Source organism: Cydia strobilella, chromosome 26 (assembly GCF_947568885.1).
Source record: "Cydia strobilella chromosome 26, ilCydStro3.1, whole genome shotgun sequence".
In the NCBI taxonomy this organism is placed as follows: Eukaryota; Metazoa; Arthropoda; class Insecta; order Lepidoptera; family Tortricidae; genus Cydia; species Cydia strobilella.
In genome coordinates this window covers 1,084,034-1,109,107 of record NC_086066.1, presented here as the reverse complement: position 1 = coordinate 1,109,107, position 25,074 = coordinate 1,084,034, and the positions used below count along the sequence as shown (strand labels likewise).

Here is a 25,074-nt window from a genome sequence, read left to right as displayed (position 1 = left end):
CCTGGTAAGGGGATTTATTTGTGTGATGAGCATAGATATTTGTTCCTGAGTCATGGGTGTTTTCTATGTATTTAAGTTTTTATATATTATATATATCGTTGTCTGAGTACCCATAACACAAGCCTCCTTGGGCTTACCGTGGGACTTGGTCAATCTATGTAAGAATGTCCTATAATATTTATTTATTATTTAATTATTTAATAATAAAAATATACTAGGGATCGCTCCAAGTTTTGTTTGCAAACTTTACACTAAGTATATACTCATCATATACTTAAGAGTAAGTCTCTTGTCGGTGGAGCAATTTCCATGTTTCGCGGTCCTCTGCCTTCTCTTTGACAGCCTGATACGACACGACGTTGAGTTTTTCCTTTATTTGATGCATGTACGCTCTCCTTGGTCTTCCCTCCTTCCTCTTTGCTTCAACTTTCCCTTCTATGATGTTTTTGATAAATTCGTCGTGTCGTATCAGGTGCCCAAGCATCTTTCCTCTTCTATTATCTATAGTTCTTAACAAAGTCCTCTTTTCTCCTACTATACGTAAAACCTCTTCGTTGGTTTTTTTTTCTTCTTCGTTGGTTTTTTTTTCAAGTATATACTGTGTTTTTTTTTTTTTTTTTTTTTTTAATCTGGTTTTTATGGAGGCTTTGGACACTCTAGGTGAACATGTCAGCCTCATGGGTGCTATCATAGTTCCCTACTCAAGGGAGAGGTCAATAAAGTGGTAAACACTGATTGCTTTGTCCGATATAGGCTCTGCCAACCAACAATTGATCTGTCCATTGTGCATGGAGCCCAGACTACCAAAAATTCTTTTTCTCAAGTCCGAATTCCGGACGCATTCTAACAACACGTGAGACAAGTCATCAGTCTTCTGACAGTTTGCACACAGTGGTGACGATTTAACACCCATCATGCACAGAAATTTGTTTGTAGGGATGTGTCCGGACCGGACTCGGAAAGCTGAGACTAACACTTTTCTAGAGAGGTTGGCAGAATCAAACCAGGGTATCCACAAGGGTCTATCTTGAATTGTTCTGTACCAGATTCCAACACCCCTTGATAAAGCTTGTTCTCCAAAATGGTATTCCCATTTCTGTAAACATCTTTTTTTAATTCTGGGAATTACTTCACTTGAATATGGTATAGAATCGAGTACAGAGCCATCCATTACAGCGGTTTTAGCAAGCTTATCTACTGCCTCGTTTCCTACTAACCCTACGTGGGAAGGAATCCACTGTATTTTAACAACTCTATCTTTACAAATAAACTCATGAATCAACTGTAGAGCTTCATATGCAACAGGCATGCCTCTTTGTCCATAAACACAACGATTAAGGTGTTGAAGTGCACTCTTTGAGTCAGATAGTATTACAACTGGAGCACTATTAGCTAGATTATTTGCATAACACAAGGCTTCTTTAATAGCTACAAGTTCAGCTCGCATAACGCACGCGTCATCATGCAGCTTCCACATGAGTGAAACATTGCACTGAGGATCAAACAGAGCTGCTCCAACACCTTGTACACACCTCGAACCATCAGTGTATATTTTATGAAATTGGACATACTGCTCAGTAAGCACTCTCAGTGTAGAATTTCTCAACGCCTCATTCTGTTGATGCCGCTTAGGGACATCAATATAATCAATGCTATCCATTATACATGACCTGGTGTCAATCGAGGACACCCACGTGTTCAAAGAGTACATATCCAATTTGTCACAGTGATGCACAGGTAAATCTTTCCATTCATCATAAATGTTTGCTAACAAAGGAAAATTTATAACAGAAAATAGGTAACGTTTAGTCAAAATGCTCTGTAACGCGGAAATAATGGGGCTGTTTGATCTTGATCTAATTCTTAGTAAAAATCTACAACCCAACCAATAACGGCGCACAACCAGAGGAGGGGTGGAGAGATCACTTTCCATAGCTATAACAGGAGTGCTGCGTATGAAGCCTCCGCACACACGCAAAGCTCTATTTTGCAAAATGTCTAATTTCTTTAAATGATAAATAGCACAGCTTCCATAAATAAAACTACCATAATCCAGGCGACTTCTTAAGAGAGATATATAGAGGCGCCTGAGATGTTTAGGGTGAACTCCCCAAGACCTGCCCGCTAGAACCTTTAAAATATTAATATGTTTGTAATTTCTTTCACACAGCTCTTTTATATGGAGCCCCCATCTCAAGGGCGAATCCAGCCATAATCCTAAATACTTAACTTTACGAACAACCTCGAGAGACTTGCCATTAACAACTATGTCAACATTAACATCTTTTCGTGATCTTTTAAAAACACATACTTTTGATTTATTCTCAGACAGATACAAGCCAACTTTTTCTAGACAACCAATCAAACAGTCAATAGAGAGTTGTAGAACACTAACTGTATCTGTAGTGCGCCCTCTTTCCACTGTTTTATACAACACGAAATCATCGGCATATTGCGAGATACAAACATTATTAATACTATTACCGATTTCCATGGTTGCAATATTAAATAAAAGAGGAGAAATGGGATCTCCTTGGGCTAATCCTTGGTGTGTATGTCTAATTAAAGGGTTACCTCCACAATTCAGAATAATTCTACAGCGCCTATTAGAAAGGAAATTCCATAGATATTTACATATCTTATTACCTATGCTTATGTTTTGTAAAATGTTAATTAATGAGCGTATATCTATGTTATTATATGCATTATCGATGTCGATAAAACAAGCAACAGTAGGTTGTTTTTTACCAAATCCTTGCTGAATATCAGTTGTAAGTAAAGCCAAATTATCCACACAAGACTGAGCCCGTCTGAAACCAGTCGATGCGTTAGGAAGGAGACCCCGGCTCTCCACAAACCATTCAATTCTCTTCATAAGAATCAAGTGTAGAATTTTACATGGACAAGATATTAAAGAAATCGGACGTAAAGAAGATGGCAAGCTGGGGTCCCTCCCCGGCTTAAGTATAGGGACTATTTGGACATCTCTCCACTGATCCAGGACAACCCCGGTATGAATTATGAGATTAAATATTTTTATCAGCATTAATTTACCATTGTCTGAAAGATTAAAAATCATAGAATAAGATATGTTATCAACTCCTGGAGAGGTATCCTTCTTTTTTAAACAATTTTGCAATTCAGGGAGAGTAATCGGGATTTCTAACACAGAAGATTGTGCACTAGAAAAGGACGGGTCCGGTTCAGCAACACTATCTGGGGTCAATGAGTGAAGCAAATGCCTGGCGTTGTCGGGATCAACACCAGCACGGCCTCCAGAGTTTCCCTTCATCCATCTCATTTTCCTCCACATGATAGTAGCTGATGATTCATGGTCGATGCTCGTACAAAAATCTTTCCACGCTTTCGAGCTAGCCTTTTTTATCAGTTCACTGGCTTTTGACACCTTGGTTTGCCAGCAAGAAAGATTTGATGGAGTAGGATTACGTCGCACCTTTGCCAAGGCTAAACGTCTTTCTGCTACAGCTTTGGATATTTCTGAATTCCAATAATGTTTAGGTCGAAATTTTGATGAAGGGTCTTCACTCGTCTTGATCCAAGGGATATGTTTATCAGCTAATGATTGGATGTTTTTCATGAATATATCATAACTAGTTTGAACGTCATCACTCACTGAAACATCAAATACTGTTTCTGCTTCTTTATTATACTCTGCCCAGCTAGCCTCTTTATAATTCCTCTTCTTGGTAAACATTTTAGATCGGATATAACCACAGTTCATCTTTAATATCACATGATCACTACCCAAATTTTCATTACAAGTCTGCCAGCTAACATTAGTAGCAATGTCCGTTGAAGCGAATGAGATGTCAGGTGAAGATGTCTGCAGGCTGCCATTAACCCATTTAATGCGAGTGTGTGAACCATCGTTTAGACACACGAAATCATTTTCAAACATAGCTTTGTACACAGCCTCTCCTCTTCGATCGGATTTACATGACCATAGGGCGTGATGAGCATTCATATCACCAAATATTAGACACTCTGACTTAACAAAACTGAAGATTGAGTCCCAATCATGCTGATTAGTGGTTACGGAGGGTGGGCAATATATCGATATAATATGTTTAAGGCCAGGAATATTAAATATTTCAATAATCATGACTTGCATTTCAGAATTAGTTACATTATAAGGTCTATGTGAAAATTTTATTGATCTGTGTATGATGGCGCACAGGCCACCATAAGAATCGGACCTGTCTGCTCTTACTACGTTATATCCACTAAACTTAAGAGTAGTTTGAGTAGAAAGCCAAGTCTCACTCACAAATGCCATATGGATTTTATCTTGTAGTAATAAAAGTTCAAAGTTTCGAGCTTTAGTTTTTAAACTGTTAGCATTCCATTGGTATATGCTTATCAAATCCTTTTTTGTTGTGTTACTGGCCATTATTGTGATTTCCAAAAAGCTTTAACAACATCTCTATAGTGAAAAATTTCTGAACAAAATTCTTAACCTCACTCCAGATAAATTCCATAAATACCTTAATTTTATTTTCAAAATCTCCCTCGGTTGCCATTGCTTCATTTATCTTTTCCAAAAACCTATCTATTAAGGACTTTCTTTCTTTGCGAGTTCTTCGAGATTGCTGAGGGGGGACTACGTCAATTGGAGGACGGGTACTTTCAGTTTCAGATGATTCCTCGGCACTCATATTATGTTTCTCGCTTCTCTTCGATTTGCGGCGTTTTTTGTCACTTTGCTTTTTATTTTTGCTTCCAATATCCTTATTTTGAAGTACACTTTTTACTAATTCGCTTTCAGGATGCTCTTCTTCAAAATTAAAATTACTAACTGAAGCCCCAGCACATATATCTCTACAAGAAGGCTTCGAGGATTCCCCGGTTGAAAATACTAGGGGACTCGGATTCAGTAACAGAGTTTCTCTCGCTTGGAAGCCACTGCTTACATCAGTATTCTGCTTTTTTTCCTCGTTAATTTTCTTTAGGGCTACTTTATATGTGCAATTGTTTTGCCCCATGAATGCACGAATGGATCTTTCTTTTAGGAACGCGGGACATAAGCTTTTCATCAAGGATAAATGGTTCCCGTTGCAGTTCACGCATTGGAACTTCTTTGTTTCACAATTTTCATGTTTTTCTCCGCATTTAGGACAGATTTGTACCTTGGATGGACAAAAATTACTGACATGGCCAAATCGCCAGCATTTCGAACATTGGGTGACTGGATACTTATATGAATCTACCGCCATACGACATTCATACGCCTTAACGTAAGGGGGCAGAATTGACCCTCGAAAACAAACACGTACAGTTTCACACTTTACCCACTTACCCTGCTCATCTCTTTTGTTTAATCGTTTGACGGCTAAAATCTCTGTATCTGAATCACACACAAAAATATCTTTTAGGTCCTTTTCATCAACATCAAAATCTATATCTCTGACTACCCCGTAGCAGAATGGCAACTCGTTAGTATTTCTACAAATCCACTCAAATTTCTTCGCAACTTCACTCTCCAAGAAACTGTTTGCGTTAATCTCAGTATTAAATCTGATCAGTACTTTGAAAGGACTCTTATATTTTACTCTTAAGACGCCCTGCACATTATGACTCGACAATATCTTTGCAAATCCCAATTGTTTCGGGAGAGCGTTTTTGGAACTAACTGAAACCTCATAAATAATATCGTCAGACTTCGGTAGAGGACTACTCGAAGGGGGGGAACGACGTACATCTCTACGTTTATTCCTACATACGAGCGTAAACTCATCATCATCGCCACCGTCATCCTCTAACCGTCGCTTATCGCCTCGCTGCTCTGCAGAGTCTGGCTCGGTCTCCGCAGCGAGTTGGTTAACGGCATTCAAATCTCCGTCATCCCATTGCAAGTCCATCTCACCATCTCCTTGAGGAGAGGAGCCCTCGGAGCCCATGATAACCTTCCTGATTGATTCTGGGGACATCTCGGCACCCGCGGCCGGCTGCGGGGCCGTATCCTCGCCCGATTCACTCATAATCATAAATTGAGGGTAGTTCGATAAAACCACTAATATTGTGTTTTCACGAAAAAATCACTAATTAACTTAGTTTTTCACGTATTATCAGTACTAAAGTCATTGTAATCAATTTGTACACACTCGGAATTATAATACTCTCAGCAAAACACAAAAAAATCGGTCTTACGAAAAGGTAAACAAAGGAACGCGTCCGAACGTAATCGTTGCTCACGCCAGACTGTACTGAGTGTTTATATTGTAAAATAGTTTCCATACTATGATTTAATCCGTGGAGTGCCCTACTATCACACGTGTGATAGTAGTAGTATAAGGAGTTCCATGTTCCATACTACTGTGATTAGGGTGCTCCACGGGTTCAAAATAGATAGTAAGCCCCAAATGTGCTTAGAAATGTTAAAATATGTACATACCTATAGCCATAGCTTACATCAACGTTACACACACACACACACACACACGCATTAATTACAACGTGATGTTGCACCGCCTACAAGTTATCTGCTTTGCCCGAAGGTTGACTGGTAGAGAATGCTTTGTAGCATTAAGTCCGCCTTTTGTACATTTGTATTTTCTTTTGTGCAATAAAGATTAAATAAATAAATAGCTAGTTTAAAATTCTCGCACCCAAAACCCTGAAGTATGGTTATGAGCACCAAGTTTCGAATATTTAGATTTATAAGAAGAAGAGTTATTATTTTGTTATGGTACAACCAAGAATGGACATAGGCGTAGGCGTAATAGGCATTCGTTGCAGCTTTTAAGTCTGTACATTTTTCCAACATGGAGAGGGCATATGTAAATTTGGTTAATTTTACCAAGATTAGACATTCAACCCTCAGCAAATATCTAGTATCCATACTAATATTATAAATGCGAAAGTCTGTCTGTCTGTCTGTGTGTTCCCTCTTCACGCTTAAACCGCTGAATCGATTTAGATGAAACTTGGCATAGAGATAGGTTGAGTCCCTGAGAAGGACATAGGATAGTTTTTATCCCGAAAATCATCCCTTAAGAAAGTAAAAAGCGGGGTGGAATTGAGATAATTAATGAAGTGCCTGCTAATTTGTGTGCATAATATGCTCAAATTGAAAGATTGCTATGATAATTTTTCCAGGCGCTATACTTACTTTAGCTGCTGTTACTAAGTCCACGCAGACGTAGTCGCGGGCAAAAGCTAGTATAATATAAATGGGTATAATGTATAATATAATAGGGTAGATATTTACCCTATTACCTTTTCTTATTACCAAAATTGCATAATCTGACAGATGGATTTACCTGAGTTTCAAGTTAAGCTATTCACCCGCGAAAATTGAAGTTCGCAAATTGCGGGCATCTTTTGTGTTACTCTAATTACGCCGTAAAAGAGAAAGATCCCCGCAATTTTCGAATTTTGGTTTTCGCGGTAGAACCCCTGTTGTCTAGTTGTCATAGTTTAATTTATATGCTTAATTTTTATGGCATGTTTCTTTGGATACCTATTGGTGAGCAATAATAGTTATTTGTTATACAAGGGTGCAAAGTTGTATTTTACCCGCGAGTGTGGAATTGAAACACGAGCTAGCGAAAGGATTCTATAGTTGAACCACGAGCGAAGCGAGTGGTTCTAAAATAGAATCCTGAGCGTAGCGAGTCTTTCAACACACGAGAAGTAAAATACATTTGCACTCGTGTGTAACACAAAACTTTTCCCCTCACTATAGCGAGGAAAGTGCAACATCCACAGGCGTTAAATCATCTTCATCACTGGAATCACTTATTTTTTTACGATATTATAATAGAAAACACTGGAAATTCTGATTTTTACGTGAGTCGGTGATCGGTGAGAAGTGTTTTTTAAGTAAAAAATTTGTTGACAATGTTGACATTTCTGTTCTGACGTATGAAATGTCAACGATGCGTTTTGAAATTGCATCGACTCAACTTGTGCGTTCAGAATTATATTTATATAAATAAAAAATCTAACGTTTCCTATGGAAATTTAAGGTTTATGACTTAAAATTATTAAATAAAGCTAAATTTGGTCTTTTTTATTAGATTCTCAAACCATTTATTTAATGATAATTAATATCGAACGAACCATTATTATGAGCGTTTTACGTTTTGTTATCTGTCAAGCTACTTAAACACGCTCCATCCAAGGTCTAATTACTTTCCCCACTAGTGGATAAAATGCGTTTTCCCCGCTTGTTTTAAAGGATAAAAGACGGCTTTCCGAGCTAGTGAGGGGAAAATAATATTTGTATTGTATAGTTATGTTTCTTCCAGTTATAGTTGGAGCGTTAGAAAAAAGCGCTGGTAGCCTAGCGGTAAGAGCGTGCGACTTGCAATCCGGAGGTCGCGGGTTCAAACCCCGGCTTGTACCAATGAGTCTTTCGGAACTTATGTACGAAATATCATTTGATATTTACCAGTTGCTTTTCGGTGAAGGAAAACATCGTGAGGAAACCGGACGTATCCTAATAAGGCCTAGTTTACCCTCTGGGTTGGAAGGTCAGATGGCAGTCGCTTTCGTAAGAGCGTTAGAGCATTCCTGGGAAGTAACCCTACGTGGGATATCGGGGTATTCAGGGTTTGTCCAATGGCTAAGGACAACTCCCTAGGGAAAACGCTTTTTATATAGTTCCCGCTAAGCCTGCGTGCAATTCCACATTTACTGAGTGAGTGTGATGAAAATATTATAATTACATTTTAAAAATAAAGACGTTTTCTGTGTGTTTTTCATCACACTTGCTCAAAAAAGATCTTATTTCATGCAGGTGTACTGTAGGGCAAAGGCATGTAATTCTTACCGCGGGAGCAAAGACCTATATAACTCCGTATAAGATTAATAAAGTCTAAGGGTAAAACGTGCTTCGGAAATCAAAAAAAATTAGATCTCGCACATATGGCGCTACCACCAATACCAACCTTTGGCCTATTCTCGATCGTTTAGATGGCGTTGACGGTTTCGTTTGTTTTTAACAAATATCAGTAAATTAACATGGGTCAAAATCATATAAATAATAAATACAAATAAAAAATCATATATACACACACATATGCTTCTCTGTTTGACCTAAAGGTTGACTGGTAGAGAATGCCGTGTAGCATTAAGTCCGCCTTTTGTCACTGTATATTTTTACTGTGCAATAAAGTTTAAAATAATAAATAAATAATAATAATATGTATATACATTTTTTGATATTTTTAATTTTAATCGTGTGTCAATAGATGGCAGTAAATTTACTGTGACTACAAAATTTACTATGACAGTACGCCCCTATTCTATATATTATATTTCACCTCAGCAGCTCGAACAAGCCTACTTTCGTCATTCACTGGAGTGAGGAAGGAGTGAAACAAAGTAGCTTTTTAATTTAGTGAAGGCCATGAACTGCCACTTCATACTTTTATTACATTTTTTTTGGTATGGTATGGTATTATATTACATATAATATAATACCATACGGGTATGGTATCATATTACATATAATATAATACCATACCATACCAAATATTACAAGTAATATGTTTATCGGAGACATGGATAACGCACAACCAAAAGCATCTTGTTAAAATCTACGACTACAAGTTTGCAGCTGCATACTATCGGCAAGAACGGCGCGGCGGAGGAGTGGCCATTCTGTTAAAAGAAGGCATAAATTATATTGAAAGGACAGACATAAGTGAGTTATCCCAAGAAATGACAATTGAATTGTGTGCAATAGAAATACCTTTATATGACCTTATTGTTGTAAATATATACAGGCCGGATAGGAATATAAACATATTTTTCGATAAGTTACGCCAACTCTTATTAAAAATTAGATTAAAAGAACAAAAAATGCGCGTAGTTATTGGTGGTGACTTTAACATCAACATGATTTTAAATACGCCAGACACACAGCAACTTAAAAGTGAAATGCTCACTTGCAATCTAAATCAGATAGTAGACGAACCAACTCGGCATCCTCCACATGTATTGACCTCATTTTCACAAATAAAATAGATTACGAATTGAGCGTCGAGGAGAACGGTCTTTCTGATCATAAAAGTATAATATACATGTTCAAAACAGCTGACAGCGTACCCCTTAAACGGATGGCATACAAAGATAAAAGGATATTTAGCAATAAAAATATGGAAACATTTAGACTAGGGCTAAAAAACATACAATGGCACGACATAATCTCCGGTAACGATGTAAATACAAACTACAATAACTTTCACAATAAACTCCAAGAAAATTTAAATAAATACATGCCTATACAGCGAATAAGGTGTAAACATAATAAACGATCTTGGTTAACATCTGGAATTAAAAAAGCCTGTCAAAATAAAAGGTTCCTAAAAATATTGATTAATCACAAGAATAACAAAGTACTAACCACGTATTATAAAAAATATCGAAGCATCCTAAAAAAACGCGTTAGCACTTCTAAAAAGATATACTACACAAGTGAAATGAAAAGGTCAAAAAACAAAACAAAAACGATGTGGAATATAATTAAAAATACAACGCAACAAAAACCACCACAAAACAAAAGCATATCACTTAAAATCGGAAATCGTGTTGTAGAATCGCCCCAATGTATTGCAGATATGTTCAATGAGTACTTTGCATCGGTCGGTGAGTCACCGCAGGCCAGTCGCGCCGTAGTGCCTGCGCGCGCGACACCGGTCGGCCGCCCGGTGCTCACCCCTACAGCTAACTCGATCTATATAAGCCAAGTAACTGAATGCGAGATAAACTACGTCATTCGTCATCTAAAAAATAAATCAAGCTGCGGTTTAGATTAAATTCCACCAAAACTTATTAAATACTGTTATAAGGAACTAACGGAACCTTTAAGACTTTTAATAAACCAATCTTTTAACGACGGAGTATTTCCAGATCTGCTAAAAGTCTCAAAAATCGTACCAATTCTCAAGCCGGGTGGTGAGAAAACTAATCTGAACCAATATAGGCCTATTGCCCTTCTACCGTCTATTTCTAAAATATTTGAAAAGTTAATGTCAAACCGTGTATACAAATTTTTTGAAAAATATAATATTCTAGATAATAACCAATATGGATTCAGATGTAAGCGATCCACCGGCCTTGCTGTGTATAATTATATACAAGATGCCTTAAATTGCATAAATAATAAACAATACGGCGTCGGATTGTTATTAGACATGACCAAAGCCTATGATCGCGTCTCCCACCAGATATTACTTAACAAACTATATGGCATGGGAATTCGCGGAAACGCACATGAATGTTTCAAATCTTACCTTTATAACCGTAGACAATATGTACAATTAGAACACTTAGACAATAATACAGGAGAAACGCGTATAATTACCTCAGAAATACGGCACACGACTTGCTCAATACCGCAAGGAAGTGTAATATAATAATAATAATATATTTATTGCTTTCACATTGGTAAAATTACAGATGTTCTTAATCGATAATGTATCACAACATGACACCCTACTCTAAACTAATACATATGTAAATTAAACACAGAGATAACATTACACAAAAGTAATACCTACCTAAGCTATGTATTACTTATATGTCTATTTATGGTATTTATTACAATCAAAATATTCTTGTATAGAATAAAAACAATTACTCGTTAAATAATTTTTCAAGCAGATAACAAATTTATCATATTTTTGCTCTCCCGCTATTTCCTTTGGGAGACTATTGAAAATTCTTATTGACATATTATAGGGGCTCTTATTACTTATTTGTAAGTTACTGGCGGGAAGGGCTATTTTATTTTGGTGTCTTAAATTTAAGGTACAAGTATTATGACGATCTTTAGCTTTTAAATATAGGTCAGGATGTTTTCTTACAAATTTACATGTTTCTAATATATAGAGGGATGGTAGAGTTAAAATATTAAATTTTTTAAAGTACGGTCGGCAGCTTTCTTGGTTTTTTATATTACTTAATATTCTAATACACCTTTTTTGTAATATGAATAAATCTGCACTATTTGTGCTATTACCCCACAAATTGATCCCGTATTGGAGCCATGTCTGGGTAAATGCATGATAAGCACTAAGAGCCGTTTTTAACCCTGTGGTTTTTTTAATATTTCTGAGGGCATAAGCAAAGCATGATATTTTCAAGCTAATTTTATCTATATGCATTTTCCAATTGATATTCTCGTCAATGACTATGCCGAGGAGATTGCAGTGCTTTATTGGTTGAATTTGGGTATCTAGGTAAGTGAAATCAAAATTTAATGGGGTTCGTTGATGACATGTTCGTTTGTAACAGGATGCCTTCTATTTATAGCATACATAAACGACTTGCCAAAAATTTTGAATACATCATGCGTTATGTTTGCTGATGACGTCTCAATATTACTGAACTGTACAAATAGTGTAGAATGCAATACTCGCCTTTTGGAGTCTCTCAACACAGTTACTGACTGGCTCCACGAACATAACCTCGATATAAACTTGAATAAAACGAAAATAATACAATTTAAACCAAACCAAAAAAACCCGCTGCATATAAATTTACAAATTGATAATGATAAAACCATCGAAGAAGTAGATGAGTGCAAACTATTGGGTATAACACTAGACTCAAGTATCAACTGGAAATCGCATATTCAAGATATAAAATCCAAACTGGCTAGGTTCATCTACGCATTAAGTATATTAAAGATTAATACAAACATTGAGACCGCTAAATCCGCATACTTCGCATATGCGTACGCATGGCTACGGTATGGTGTTATTCTGTGGGGAGAAAGCACCGATGTGCATCAACTGTTCGTTATGAGCTGCCGCTCATGTTTCAAACAACTGAAAATACTAACACTACCCTCCATTTATATAATGGAGGCGGCACTATTTGTAAAAAGTCACCTTCAGTTGTTTGAGATAAAAAAACTGTCAAGACCAAATCGCAAACCTGTCGTTCCCCAACTATTATTGCCACCCTCCAAATTAGCTATGGTAAGAAACGGCCCTTACTGTGTGCGTGTAATGAACAAAGTTCTTGGTTTTCTGAATCTAGAAGTTAGCGATAAATTATTTAAGAAACAGTTAAAGGAAATGTTATTAGAAAAATGTTACTATTCAATGGATGAATTTTTTAATGATGAAAGTCTGGATAATGCGAAATGATTAAATTGTTTATGAATTTTACGATAACTATTAATAATTTATTGTTAAATTTCATTCGAGTATGAGTATGACTATAATTTATGATTATTAATGATTAACGCATGAATTACTTTTATCTTATTATTATTGTTTTTTTTGACACAATTTTATTTTATTTAAAAGTTTATATAAGAAATTAAAACTAGGTATAAGTTCAAAATAAGTAGTTTAAGATCCAATATTGTACACCCTAGCAGGGTATCATGTACCTACTTGACCAATATGTAAGACCAGTATGTACATGAACATGATTACAATGGAATAAATGATATGATATGATATCACATATTATATTACTTTTTTTTCTGTATTATTCTGCGAAATACATTTTAAATTTTAATATGTTCTCACCACTGAGGTGAAAAATTATGTGTGCAACACGAGAGCAAAGTTATTTTACATCTCGTGTTTTTGAGTCCCTCGCTACGCTCAAGATTCTACCTTAGAATCTTTATATTTATTTTATATTTATTCACCATTACATGTCATGTGCATTACAAAAGATGTTAGTTACAGGTAGTTGGTACATGACACCCTGAGAGGGCACAAAATGCTAACAGATAGGTACTTACAATTCTAGCGAAAATCAAGATAATTAATATAATTTAAAGCTAAGATAGTTCATGCAAAGCAAAGGTATGTCAAAACAATATTAATATAGTATAGTATAGAAGTTATACAATGCGATGTCATAATCTGATATTATAATTATTTTTAATATTTACATAATCATATTCGTTCCTACTATATTTAACTTTACGGATTCCATTTCAACAAAGTGTCATCATTTAAAAATTCGTCAATTGAATAGTAAGACTTATCGGTGAGCAGCATTTTTAACTTATTTTTAAATATTTTGTCATTACTTTCCTGTTTCAATATTTCGGGTAGTTTGTTTGCTATGATGACGCATCTACAATAAGGACCGTTTCTGTACATAGCTAGTTTCGAGATTGGTAAGAAGTACTGGATTTTATTTTGATTAGGATTAAGTCTGTTTGATATGATTTTTTGCAATGGGAATAAGTTCGGGTGATTCCTAACGAACATTGCCGCTTCCATTATGTAGATTAGGGTGACGCGTTGAATATTCGGATTTCAGAAAGGGGCTACAAATTGAAATAATTACACGCCATATTGCCGTTTTTATTTTTGCTACAGACTGTACCTACCCTCGGTGCGCGAGTCTGACTTGCACTTGGTCGGTTTTTAAGCTTCGTCCCAATATGCGTCTTCTGGTGACCTCGTAGGCTTGATTTTAGACTACATTTGAAATCACAGTGACTACACTGAAAAGGCTTCTCCCCGGTGTGTGTCCTCTGGTGTTCTAGCAAGTTTCCTCTCAGCCTGCATCTGTAGTCGCAGTTGCTACATTGAAATGACTTCGCCCCAGTGTGTATCATCCTAGACATCGGCGGCTCGTGGCATTTAGGTAGCACTAGTGATGAGACATCTCACATATTACCTTAACTGTGACATATGTCAACTTTTGAAAACTACATAATTGACAAGAAACGTCATGTATCATCTCCGCTACTTCTGACGTTAAGTGGATTTTCACAGATAGAAGACGTAGAATAACTTGTAATAATTTAGAACAAATATTAATTGTATATCACGAATGTGCTAAGAGATATGTGCTAAGTGAACTATGATTTAGACATACCAGCATCAGCTGCCTGTCTAAAATGAAATAATAATAATAAGCCCGCAGGGCAGCTTGTGGCGAGCTGTTGGGGAGTGACGACCCCACGGACCCGAGTGCTCCAGAGAGTCGGTCAGGGTCTCCGTCTCCGGCGTGTCTTCGTCGGTCGGAGTGGACCCCAAGGGGACCGCAGGACTCTCACAGCTCTGGCTTGCCTTCATTGGCCGTCCAGAGGGGAGTCGTAAGAGCTATATGCTCCAGGGGTGGAAGTGTTAAAGGGCATAACGCCGCGAGTAACTTCGGAGAAAGCGCAGCACACCTCTCGACACCCCTGAGCCGCTCACGCCGGTGTTGCGCCTGGCCGTCTTTACGATGGCGCATCAGGTGCCCATCTAACGAGTGGCGAGTCACCACCTGCCTCGATAACTTGTGCAAGCAATGTTATGGCAGGTGTCCGGACTTCTTTGCAATAGCCCAGTCTTATTTCCACCCAAATTTAAACCATAGACCAGTACTCTGTCCATATTCTCTACAATAGCTTCCAATGCCTGCTGAAATCGGTTCACGGGTATCTATTGATGTACCCGTGAATGGTTTCCAGTAGGCGTTCTACATGACATCAAATCTCTCCAAACAGCCTCTACGTGTTGGATCTATATCCCCACGCACGCCTTATAAATGACCGGGCTCGAAAGACCCGATAGTAAACGGAGATACACATAAAAATAATAATGTCATATTATTATATCGCGATATTATCACCGAAATTCGGGAGAGCACATGTGCTAACGTACCTGACAAATCCAGACTGGTTTTGTGGGAGTACCCTCATATTTCAATACACTATATGCCTTCCCCTCGAGATAGTTCACTAAAATTAACTTTCCCTAATCACTGATAGTTCACTAACACTAAGTTTCAGTGTTCATTGGTAATTCACTAATAATTAAATTATTGAAAATATTTTTTCTAATTGGTTTCCTTTGTTCGACTTGTAACTTATTCAAACTTACTTGTAAAAACACGGTTACATCACTAGTCTATCAGAAACGTCAAATGCTACCTAAATGCCACGAGCCGCCGATGTTTAATCATCATGTGTTTTCTTAGATCTACTTTTTGACTGCATTTGTAAATGAAATGAAATGAAATGAAATGCGTTTATTTGCTTAACATTATGTACAGATAAGATGGTAAAGTCAAAAGTATTATGTCCAGATAATGTCAATACCTTATAATAGTAGGCATGCAAAATAATTTAAAACTTAAAACCTATTAACATTATATTACATATTTACACAATCAATTACAATAATTTATTAAACATTTACATTTACAAATTGAAATTAGAGCCAAGAATGGGCGAATTAATAAATAATAAAATGTCACAAGATTAATAAAAATCTACATTTAAATATTCCTTAACGCTATAAAAATTGTGCTCGCTTAAAAATATTATAATTGCACGTCTAAATTTAATAAATGGCATGTCTCTTAACGATTGTGGCAGTTTATTATATATTGTGTATGTCATCCCATCTACATTATTTCGATAAAGAGCCAAATTGTTTTTTGTACTAAGAAGTTGGTTCAATCGATAAGCTCTAGCATTTGGATTTACTTGACCTATAAAAGTAAAGTATTCGTAATGTTTTTTTACAAAAATGCATATTTCTGCTATATATATACATGCCAAAGGAAGAATTTTAAGTTTTTTAAACATGGGCTTACACGATTGTCTTGTACCAATACCGCATAATGCTCTGACGCACTTTTTTTGGGCTTTGAATGCTCTATCAATGTCAACAGAGTTACCCCAGATTATAACGCCATATCGTAACACAGATGACACATAGCTATGATAGGCGTTTAAAGCTGTGTCTAGGGATGCGACTTGTTTTAGCCGTTTGAGTGCGTACACAAATCGGTTTACTTTAGTGCATACAAGGTCAATATGTTTTTTCCAGTTACAGTGTTCGTCAAGAGTTAATCCCAAAAAGACAGTAGAATTAACCATTTCTACTTTAACATTATTGTACATTACATTTAAAGATAATGCTTGGCTCTTATTTGTTCTAAATTGTACAGCTTTGGTTTTACCAATATTAATTTTAAGATCATGTATATTCAGCCAATTTACTATGGTTCTAATGGTTTCGTTTATCTCATTTTCAAAGGTATCCACGTTCGTACATTTAAACAATAAAGTCGTGTCGTCAGCAAATAATATACATTTGTGTGTTGTTACATCGGGAAGGTCATTGATATATAAAAGAAACAATAATGGTCCTAAAATGCTTCCTTAAGGAACTCCTCGTCGATTAAGTTTATATTCAGACATGACAACGACTTTTTCGTCATTAACTACTTTAGATACTTCTGTACACTGCCTCCTATCACTTAGGTAGCTAGTAAGCCAGTCATGGGCTTTCCCTCTAATGCCATAATCGTAAAGTTTATTGAGAAGCGTTTTATGGTTTACAAAATCAAATGCTTTAGACATGTCTAAAAATAATGCTATAACAGGCTCTTTACGATCAAGACACTCTGTAACATATTTAACTAAAGAAAAACTAGCCAGAGACGTCGATTTACCTGACTGAAATCCGAACTGATCCGTGCTTAGTAGTTTGTTTTTTTGTAGGAAATCATATAATCTTTTAGCAATCACTTTTTCGAACACCTTTAAAATTATTGGGATAAGAGTGATAGGTCTATAGTTATTCATGTCTAGAGCGTTACCTTTTTTGTATATTGGCTTAACTATCGAGTATTTAAGACGATCCGGAAATATGCCTGTGGTGATAGAGAGATTAATTAGATACGTCAGAGGAATAGCTAACTTTTGAGCGCATAATTTTAATAATTTGGTGCTTATAAAGTCATATCCAACCGAATTTGTGTTATTTAGTGAAAAAATAATGTTTAACACCTCATTCTCCGATACGGGAGTTAAATATATAGAGTTTATTTGGTTGTATTTATGAGAACTGTGTAGAGGCGCTGTAGTCGTATTATTTTTACGAGTAAGGTCTATGAAAAAATTATTAAATGCTTCCGCTAGTTCTAGGGGGTCATCTATGAATTTTCCATTGTTGTATATTTGGTCAACCTGTTTTGTAAATCCCTTGGTGTTAATATTTCGATGAATTACTGACCACGTTGCTCTACATTTGTTTCTAGCGGTTTTAATGGTCTTTTTGTTGACCATGCGTTGAGCTTTATTAATGCAACGTCGTAGCGTTTTTGAGTAGTTAATGTAAAGACTTTTACAAAGTGACTTATCACTTGCCGTTGATTTCCTGTAAGAGAGATAGAGACAGCGCTTTTGTTTGCAGCATTTCCGTATCCCTTTCGTTATCCATGGCGAGTTTTTAGTCTTTTGAGTAATTCTCACCTTAACTTTCGGAAAACATAATTCAAAAAACAGGATTAGTAAATCATGGAACTCATTGAATGCTGCATTTATCTCATTATTAGTAAATAAATTATGAAAAGATAAAGAATGTATAGCATTGAAGAATTTCTGTGTATTTTCCACACTAAAGTCTCGCCTATATTCGTACCAGTTTCTAAGATATTTTAGTTTCCCTACATCAAATGTAATCAGTGACTGCAGTGAAGGCCGTTCCATCGGTTTGCCGCTATCTCTGTCACATTTCGCAAGAAAGAACGGGAAAGATCATGCGCGCCAAGTGTCAATTTTGATCGAATTTTGTCGATTTTTATTTATTTTAAAAACGTTACCCTACAATATCGAAATTCGAAAGCTATGAAATTACTATTTAAGTAAAGATTGTTTTTTCTTCCTTTTTTTATTTATAGTATCATTTAATAAATAACCGAGTAAAGTTGGATTAAAAGTCCGAGTTAGAGGTTACTTTGGGAATTAATTGTATCGAGCGAAGTGTCATAATTCGTGTATCGGAAGCTATGATATTAAAGATAATATAGTCAAGAACTACATATATTTTTCCACGTCTACGAATATCAACGCCTCTTAGAAAAACAGGATCATATAAGGAAATTTTTCGCCTTCTGGCTCAGGGAACCGCCTGAAAAGGCTTCTCCCCGGTGTGTGTCCTCTGGTGTACTAGCAAGTATCCTTTCCGCCTGCACCTGTAGTCGCAGTTGCTACACTGAAATGGCTTCGCCCCAGTGTGTATAATCACGTGTCTTTTTAGATCTGATTTTTTAATGCATTTGTAATCACAGTGACTGCACTGAAAAGGCTTCTCCCCGGTGTGTGTCATCTGGTGTACTAGCAAGTCTCCTTTCCGCCTGCACCTGTACTCGCAGTGGCTACATTGAAATAGCTTCGCCTCAGTGTGTATCATCATGTGTCTTTTTAGGTTTGATTTTAGACTGCATTTGTAACCGCAGTGGCCACACAGAAAAGGCTTTTCCCTGGTGTGTGTCCTCTGGTGTATTAGCAAGTCTCTTTTCCGCGTGCACCTGTAGTCGCAGTTGCTACATTGAAATGGCTTCGCCTCAGTGTGTATCATTATGTGTCTTTTTAGAATATATTTTTTACTGCATTTGTAATCACAGTGACTACATAGAAAAGGCTTCTCCCCGGTGTGTGTGCTCTCGTGTACTAGCAAGTCTCTTTGCTGCCTGCACCTGTAGTCGCAGTAGCTACATTGAAATGGCTTGGCCCCAGAGTGTATCATCATGTGTTTTCTTAGGCTTGATTTATTACTGAATTTGTCATCGCATTGACTACACTGAAAAGGCTTCTCCCCGGTGTGTGTCCTCTGGTGAACTAGCAAGTCTCTTTTATGCCTGCACCTGTACTCGCAGTGGCCACACTGAAAAGGCTTTTCCCCGGTGTGTGTCCTCTGGTGTAATAGCAAGTCTCCTTTCCGCCTGCACCTGTACTCGCAGTGGCTACACTGAAATAGCTTCGCCTCAGTGTGTATCATCATGTGTCTTTTTAGGTTTTTTTTTAGGCTGCATTTGTAATCGCATTGACTACACTGAAAAGGCTTCTCCCCGGTGTGTGTCCTCTGGTGAACTAGCAAGTCTCTTTTATGCCTGCACCTGTACTCGCAGTTGCTACATTGAAATGGCTTCGCCTCAGTGTGTATCATCATGTGTGTTTTTAGAATTGATTTTTTACTGCATTTGAAATCACAGTGACAACACTGAAAAGGCTTCTCCCCGGTGTGTGTCCTCTGGTGAACTAGAAAGTCTCTTTTATGCCTACACCTGTACTCGCAGTGAGTACATTGTAATGGCTTCGCCCCAGTATGTATCATCTGGTGTATTTGTGAGTATGATTTATCACTGCACTTGTAATCACAATGACTACATGTGTACGGCTCTTGGTGTCTTCTGTTGTGCATCTTCTGGTGATGCCGCAGGTTTGATTCAACACTGCATTTGAAACCACATTTCGTACACTGAAGAGGCTTTTCCCCAACGTGTATGTTTTGGTATTTGTGTATTTCACTTTTATACTGACTACCATCAAACAGATTCTCCACAGAGTGACTCTTTATATGGATCCGCAAACTCTTCTTGGAACTTGTTGAATACTCACATTCAGCACACATGAAATTTGTAACACCGTGTTCACTTTTTTCATGCTCTAATACAAGCAATTTACTTTGAAATGTAGAACTACAAAAATCACAATTAAATTTCTTGTACCCAAACGATAAGTGAGTATATTGTATGTGTTTTCGTAAAATAGACTTATTTGTAAAATGTTTTCCACAGTGATCGCAGCCATACGGCTTGCCTCCACTGTGAACAGTCGCGTCGTCACGGAGGCGCTCGAGCACCACGGAACAAGCCATCGAGAGCTGTTCCCTGGCGCGGGCGGCGTTGCCGTCCGAACACACTGAAACACAAATTACCAAAACAATTTAAACGGATCATACCACTTAATAACTTCTTGCCCTCCGGCCGGAAAGCGGCAACTTTCGGCCCGCTGCGCCAAACAAAGTTGCCGCTTTCCGGCTTCGTAGAGCAGAATAATAGTACACACACTGCCAGTAAATAAGAAAGCCTCAGATCACATGTAATTGTCGACGGAAGGCGAAGATATTTTTCACTTTACTGTCCTTGTCTAAAGAGTGACTCGATCAATCAAGACAATAAATCTATTGAAGGGTTTCCGGAAGACCAGCGTCGAGATCCTTAACTGGTATCTTGACATTAAGCTGAGTGGAGACCCTTTCAGTGACGCTTATTAATAATAAATTGTTCTGTTGTCGATGTAATACCTAAATTTAAGCGTTTTCTGAATAAATTTCTTCTATAGATTAGATTAGATTAGATTAGATGATTTATCTCATGAAAGACAATTTACATAATAAGTTTGCATTAATGTCAAAAATATAAGAATTTCTATCATGATCGTCAAACTAAAAATAAAAATGAAAATAATAACAATACTAATGAAAATAAAATTATAGCTCCAATAAGGATTGTCAACACAATTAATAAGAGTAAGTAGATAAATACTTACAAATCCAAAATATAAGTAAATTTACAATGTCAAAACTTACACTAAAACTTATTCTACTCTATTAGTAAGTGTCATCAAAATCGGCTCACACGTGTGGTCTCAAGAGTGCCACGACGGAAATTTACATCGTGCTGTCGGATAATAACATTAAATATCCGGTCATGTAGTGGATAGTTATACAACTTGTACGGTAAGTTGTGTGTACTATTTATCGATATAACCTTTCGTATGCTTCTGTAAAAATATAGCAATTCAAAACATGAACTTAATGATGACACTAATCAATGCTAAAGCATATCAAACGTACGTAGTTCAGGTCGATTTTAGTAGGATTGTGGTCAAATGTTTATTTATCTATTTAATTTTTAATCGAGCTATAACATCCACAACCATCTGCACAGAATTAGCGAACAATAAAAATATCCTCGCTTTATATCACGAGTATGGGTGGTACATAGGTACCATAATGAACATGGATCGTACATGTGTACAAGTATAATGTAGTGTGGCTCGTATCGTACTATGAGCAGTAGTATCGTGGTGTCGCAGCACTCACCCGACACGCAGTCCTCGTCACTCGCCTCGTCCGACACCTCCGACTTGACCGCCCGCTCCTCCGCTACAACAATAAACATCAAACATTTATTCAGCAAATAGGCCACAGGGGCACTTTTACATGTCAATTTTTACAAACAATAAAATTAACCCAAAATTACATAAAACAATTACATAAATATAAATGTCAAATTACACAAAAAAAACTAATAAAAAATATACAAAAAACAGAAGTACTAAAATTGTTTAGAGATCTCTCTAGAAAGTCTCTAGGTGGCAGAGATAAAATGTATATAATAATAAAAAAGATCAACAAATTATCCAGAGATGAAAAGGGTCTCCAAGACTTGAATACAAATATGCATTTATTTTCACGTCACAATAAATAAAACAGTAAATAACATCCATGCATAGATCGTGATCGGCAATGAGACTTGAATTGTTTTATAATTAATAAAAAGACAAGATATTAAATCAGACAAACAGACAAGAACCGAATGAAGTGCCTCACGTTAATGCCACTCAAAAGTTGTTACATAGGTAAAATGAAGCCCGTGTAAACTTAAACAGACCGGTCTCCACAAACAGCACCCGTTCACGAGTATGACGCGTATCTCAGCTATCGTCTCCCTCAACCTTCATTCGGGAAAGTGGCGACCCGATCAACGACGCCACCGTAAGCAAAGACTTTTAAGGTGGTTCGACTAGGTTACCCAAAGCTTAAACCCCGCTAGATGGCGTCACTTTCGCAAATTTTCAGGTTTTATTTTTTTGTGGAATAGTGTTGGTATATGTATACTTAAAAGTATGTTTAGCGCACTCTTTACATAAATATTGAACTATTATAATAAACATTGAATACTTCATTGTGCAAAAAGCACCTTTAATGTCGACAGTGTTTCTGTCATGCTATTTCCTACTATTACTCACACATGCAAACAGTGTTTCCGTGATGCTTGTAGTAGACAATTTCATGCAGTGTAAGTATACTGCAATGGCGTTGCGGTATGTTCGTGGAAATACGTGCAAGAGGATTCGGGTTCGAGACTGGTACGACAGGGGTACTTTTTTTTGTCCTTTTTGTGTTATCTTATCTTTCTTATACCTTTTCTTCTTCGAATTCTTGTCCGATTCCGATATAACCGAAATATATTTCAGTGATATCGGAAACGGCTCTAACGATTTCGATGAAATTTGCTGTAAGGGGTTCGATCTAGCTAGGTCTTATCTCTGGGAAAACGAGCATTTTTGAGTTTTTACTTATGTTTTCCGAGCAAAGCTCGGTCTCCCAGATATTCAGTATTGTTAATAAATTAGTTTATTAACGTTTTATAAAAATATGTGACGTTTTGAACTAAAAGGACATTGTCGGTTGTCGATTAGGTTGAAAGTAAAGGGCCATAATTATGTACTGTAAAACGTTGTACAATACACATGCGAAAAGGTAATTCGCAACGCGTGTCGATTAAAACACTTCCTTCGGTCGTGTTTTAATTTATCGCCACTCGTTGTCAATTTCCTACTTTTCGCACTTGTATCGTAATGACTAATAATAAAGTAGTAATTGTAAAATTAAATTAAAACTTTTTATATTTTTTTTTTTTTGGATTCAAGTACAGTGAGTAACAACATTGCATGGCGGATATTTATCATGTTTATTTATATTATTTATTTCTTGATATTGGCCGGTCTTGCAAGACCGGTCGTCGTGGAGATTCCTGGGGAGGCCTATGTCCAGCAGTGGATGTCTTGTTGGTGTAGATGGATTCACACAACAAATGAAATAACATTTTTTCATATTTGTTATCCGTAGTTGTCCCTGTACCTGAAAGAAAAATAATATCATGATAGCACAAAATCTCTAATGTTATAGTAAGAAAGATGATGCAACAATATGGATTCTAATAAAGTTATCATTTACTTACCTAGTAATAATTGTGTTTTTCATTCATATACAAAATTCCATCATTTTCAACCCCAGGAAATGTTCTATTTTACTTTATTGCAGTAAGGATGTCCTGATTTTTTCTGGCTAATGAAGGAAAACATTTTATTTCCAAGAATGCCTCTTCATTTTGCACAATACCTAAAAAAAACCTAGAGTTAGTGACACATTGACTATTCGGCAACCAAAACAGTAATAATTACATTATATAGGTATTGTTCACTGCTTATTATCCTACCATTACGGAAGAAGTGAGAATTATTTTCTAAAAAGATCGGCACGAGAAAATTACAATAAAATAAAATAAAAATAAAATTCATTTATTTCAGACATTGTAAAAATCAAAATAATAATATTTAAAACTACAAATAAACTTAAAAGTAAGGCTTTATAAATAAAAAACGTCCCCCAAGTCACTGCCAATGGGCAGTGTGCCCAGAAGACTGGCCGCATTGCCACGTTGAATGGCAATGCTTATCCTTTGGGCAAAATACTGGCCAGCCCTCTGGTCACCTGTGGCGTCTATAAGGCGCGACGCTAGGTCCTTGTAGAGCCGACGCGCGCTTGGTCCCCACGGCCCCAGCGTTTTGACCCCAAACGCCTCAAAAATGTAACTACTGCCTAGGGTGGCGTATTTGCGGCGTTTGAGGTCTTCTGCCGTGGACGCATATTGTCCATATTTTGTTAGTTGTTAAGTAAAACTTAAAACTACGGTTAACTTAAAAATAAACTTAAATAACTATCTTAGGTGCTAAAGATAAATGCAGAGAGGACCAGTACAATGAAGTACAATGTACAATGAAGGAGTGAAACTGTACCTTACGAAACTTCACCATCATGAATTCCGCTTCAATTAAGTCTGAATTTTCCTGGATTTTCGCGGACCAGAACACCGATGATTTTTGTAACTTGATTTAGACGTTGCTATCATTTTCAATTTATACAAACAAATTGATAAGTCACAATAAACATGACCCTATGTGTCAGTGTCAACACTGTCAACAAAAAATGCACTAAACATGACGGCACTGCAAAGCCAGGTCGGCCAGGCAACGTCGCCAACGTCAGAGTGGCAACGCCGCACGCAACGTATTTGTACACGACATTTTTGACTCACACATACGTAAAATTTATGAAAAAATTACGTTGATTTATGTATGATTTCTGTATGAAACAAAGTTTTCCTATTAATTTAGCGCAAACGAATATTCGAAAGTAGATAAATGAGCAAATATTTGTGTAGTAATAGTGTGTAGTGCCTTAATTAAAGCAGATTGAATTTTGTATG

The 25,074-nt window shown here is 36.8% G+C and overlaps 2 protein-coding genes across 2 annotated transcripts in view; one reads left to right on the top strand and one right to left on the bottom strand.

Annotated features, from left to right (window-relative positions):
- The window catches only part of LOC134753019 (zinc finger protein 239-like), a 52,453-nt gene that overhangs the window by 3,355 nt on the left and 24,024 nt on the right, over positions 1–25,074 (top strand). The window lies entirely within an intron of this gene.
- LOC134752986 (zinc finger protein OZF-like) lies at positions 18,664–21,921 on the bottom strand. Its single transcript, XM_063688746.1, has 3 exons — positions 21,843–21,921; positions 20,114–20,656; positions 18,664–19,825 (listed from the first exon to the last, which is right to left on the bottom strand). The coding sequence occupies exons 1-3, from the start codon at positions 21,919–21,921 to the stop codon at positions 18,852–18,854; spliced, it is 1,596 nt and encodes a 531-aa protein (XP_063544816.1). The 3' UTR covers positions 18,664–18,851.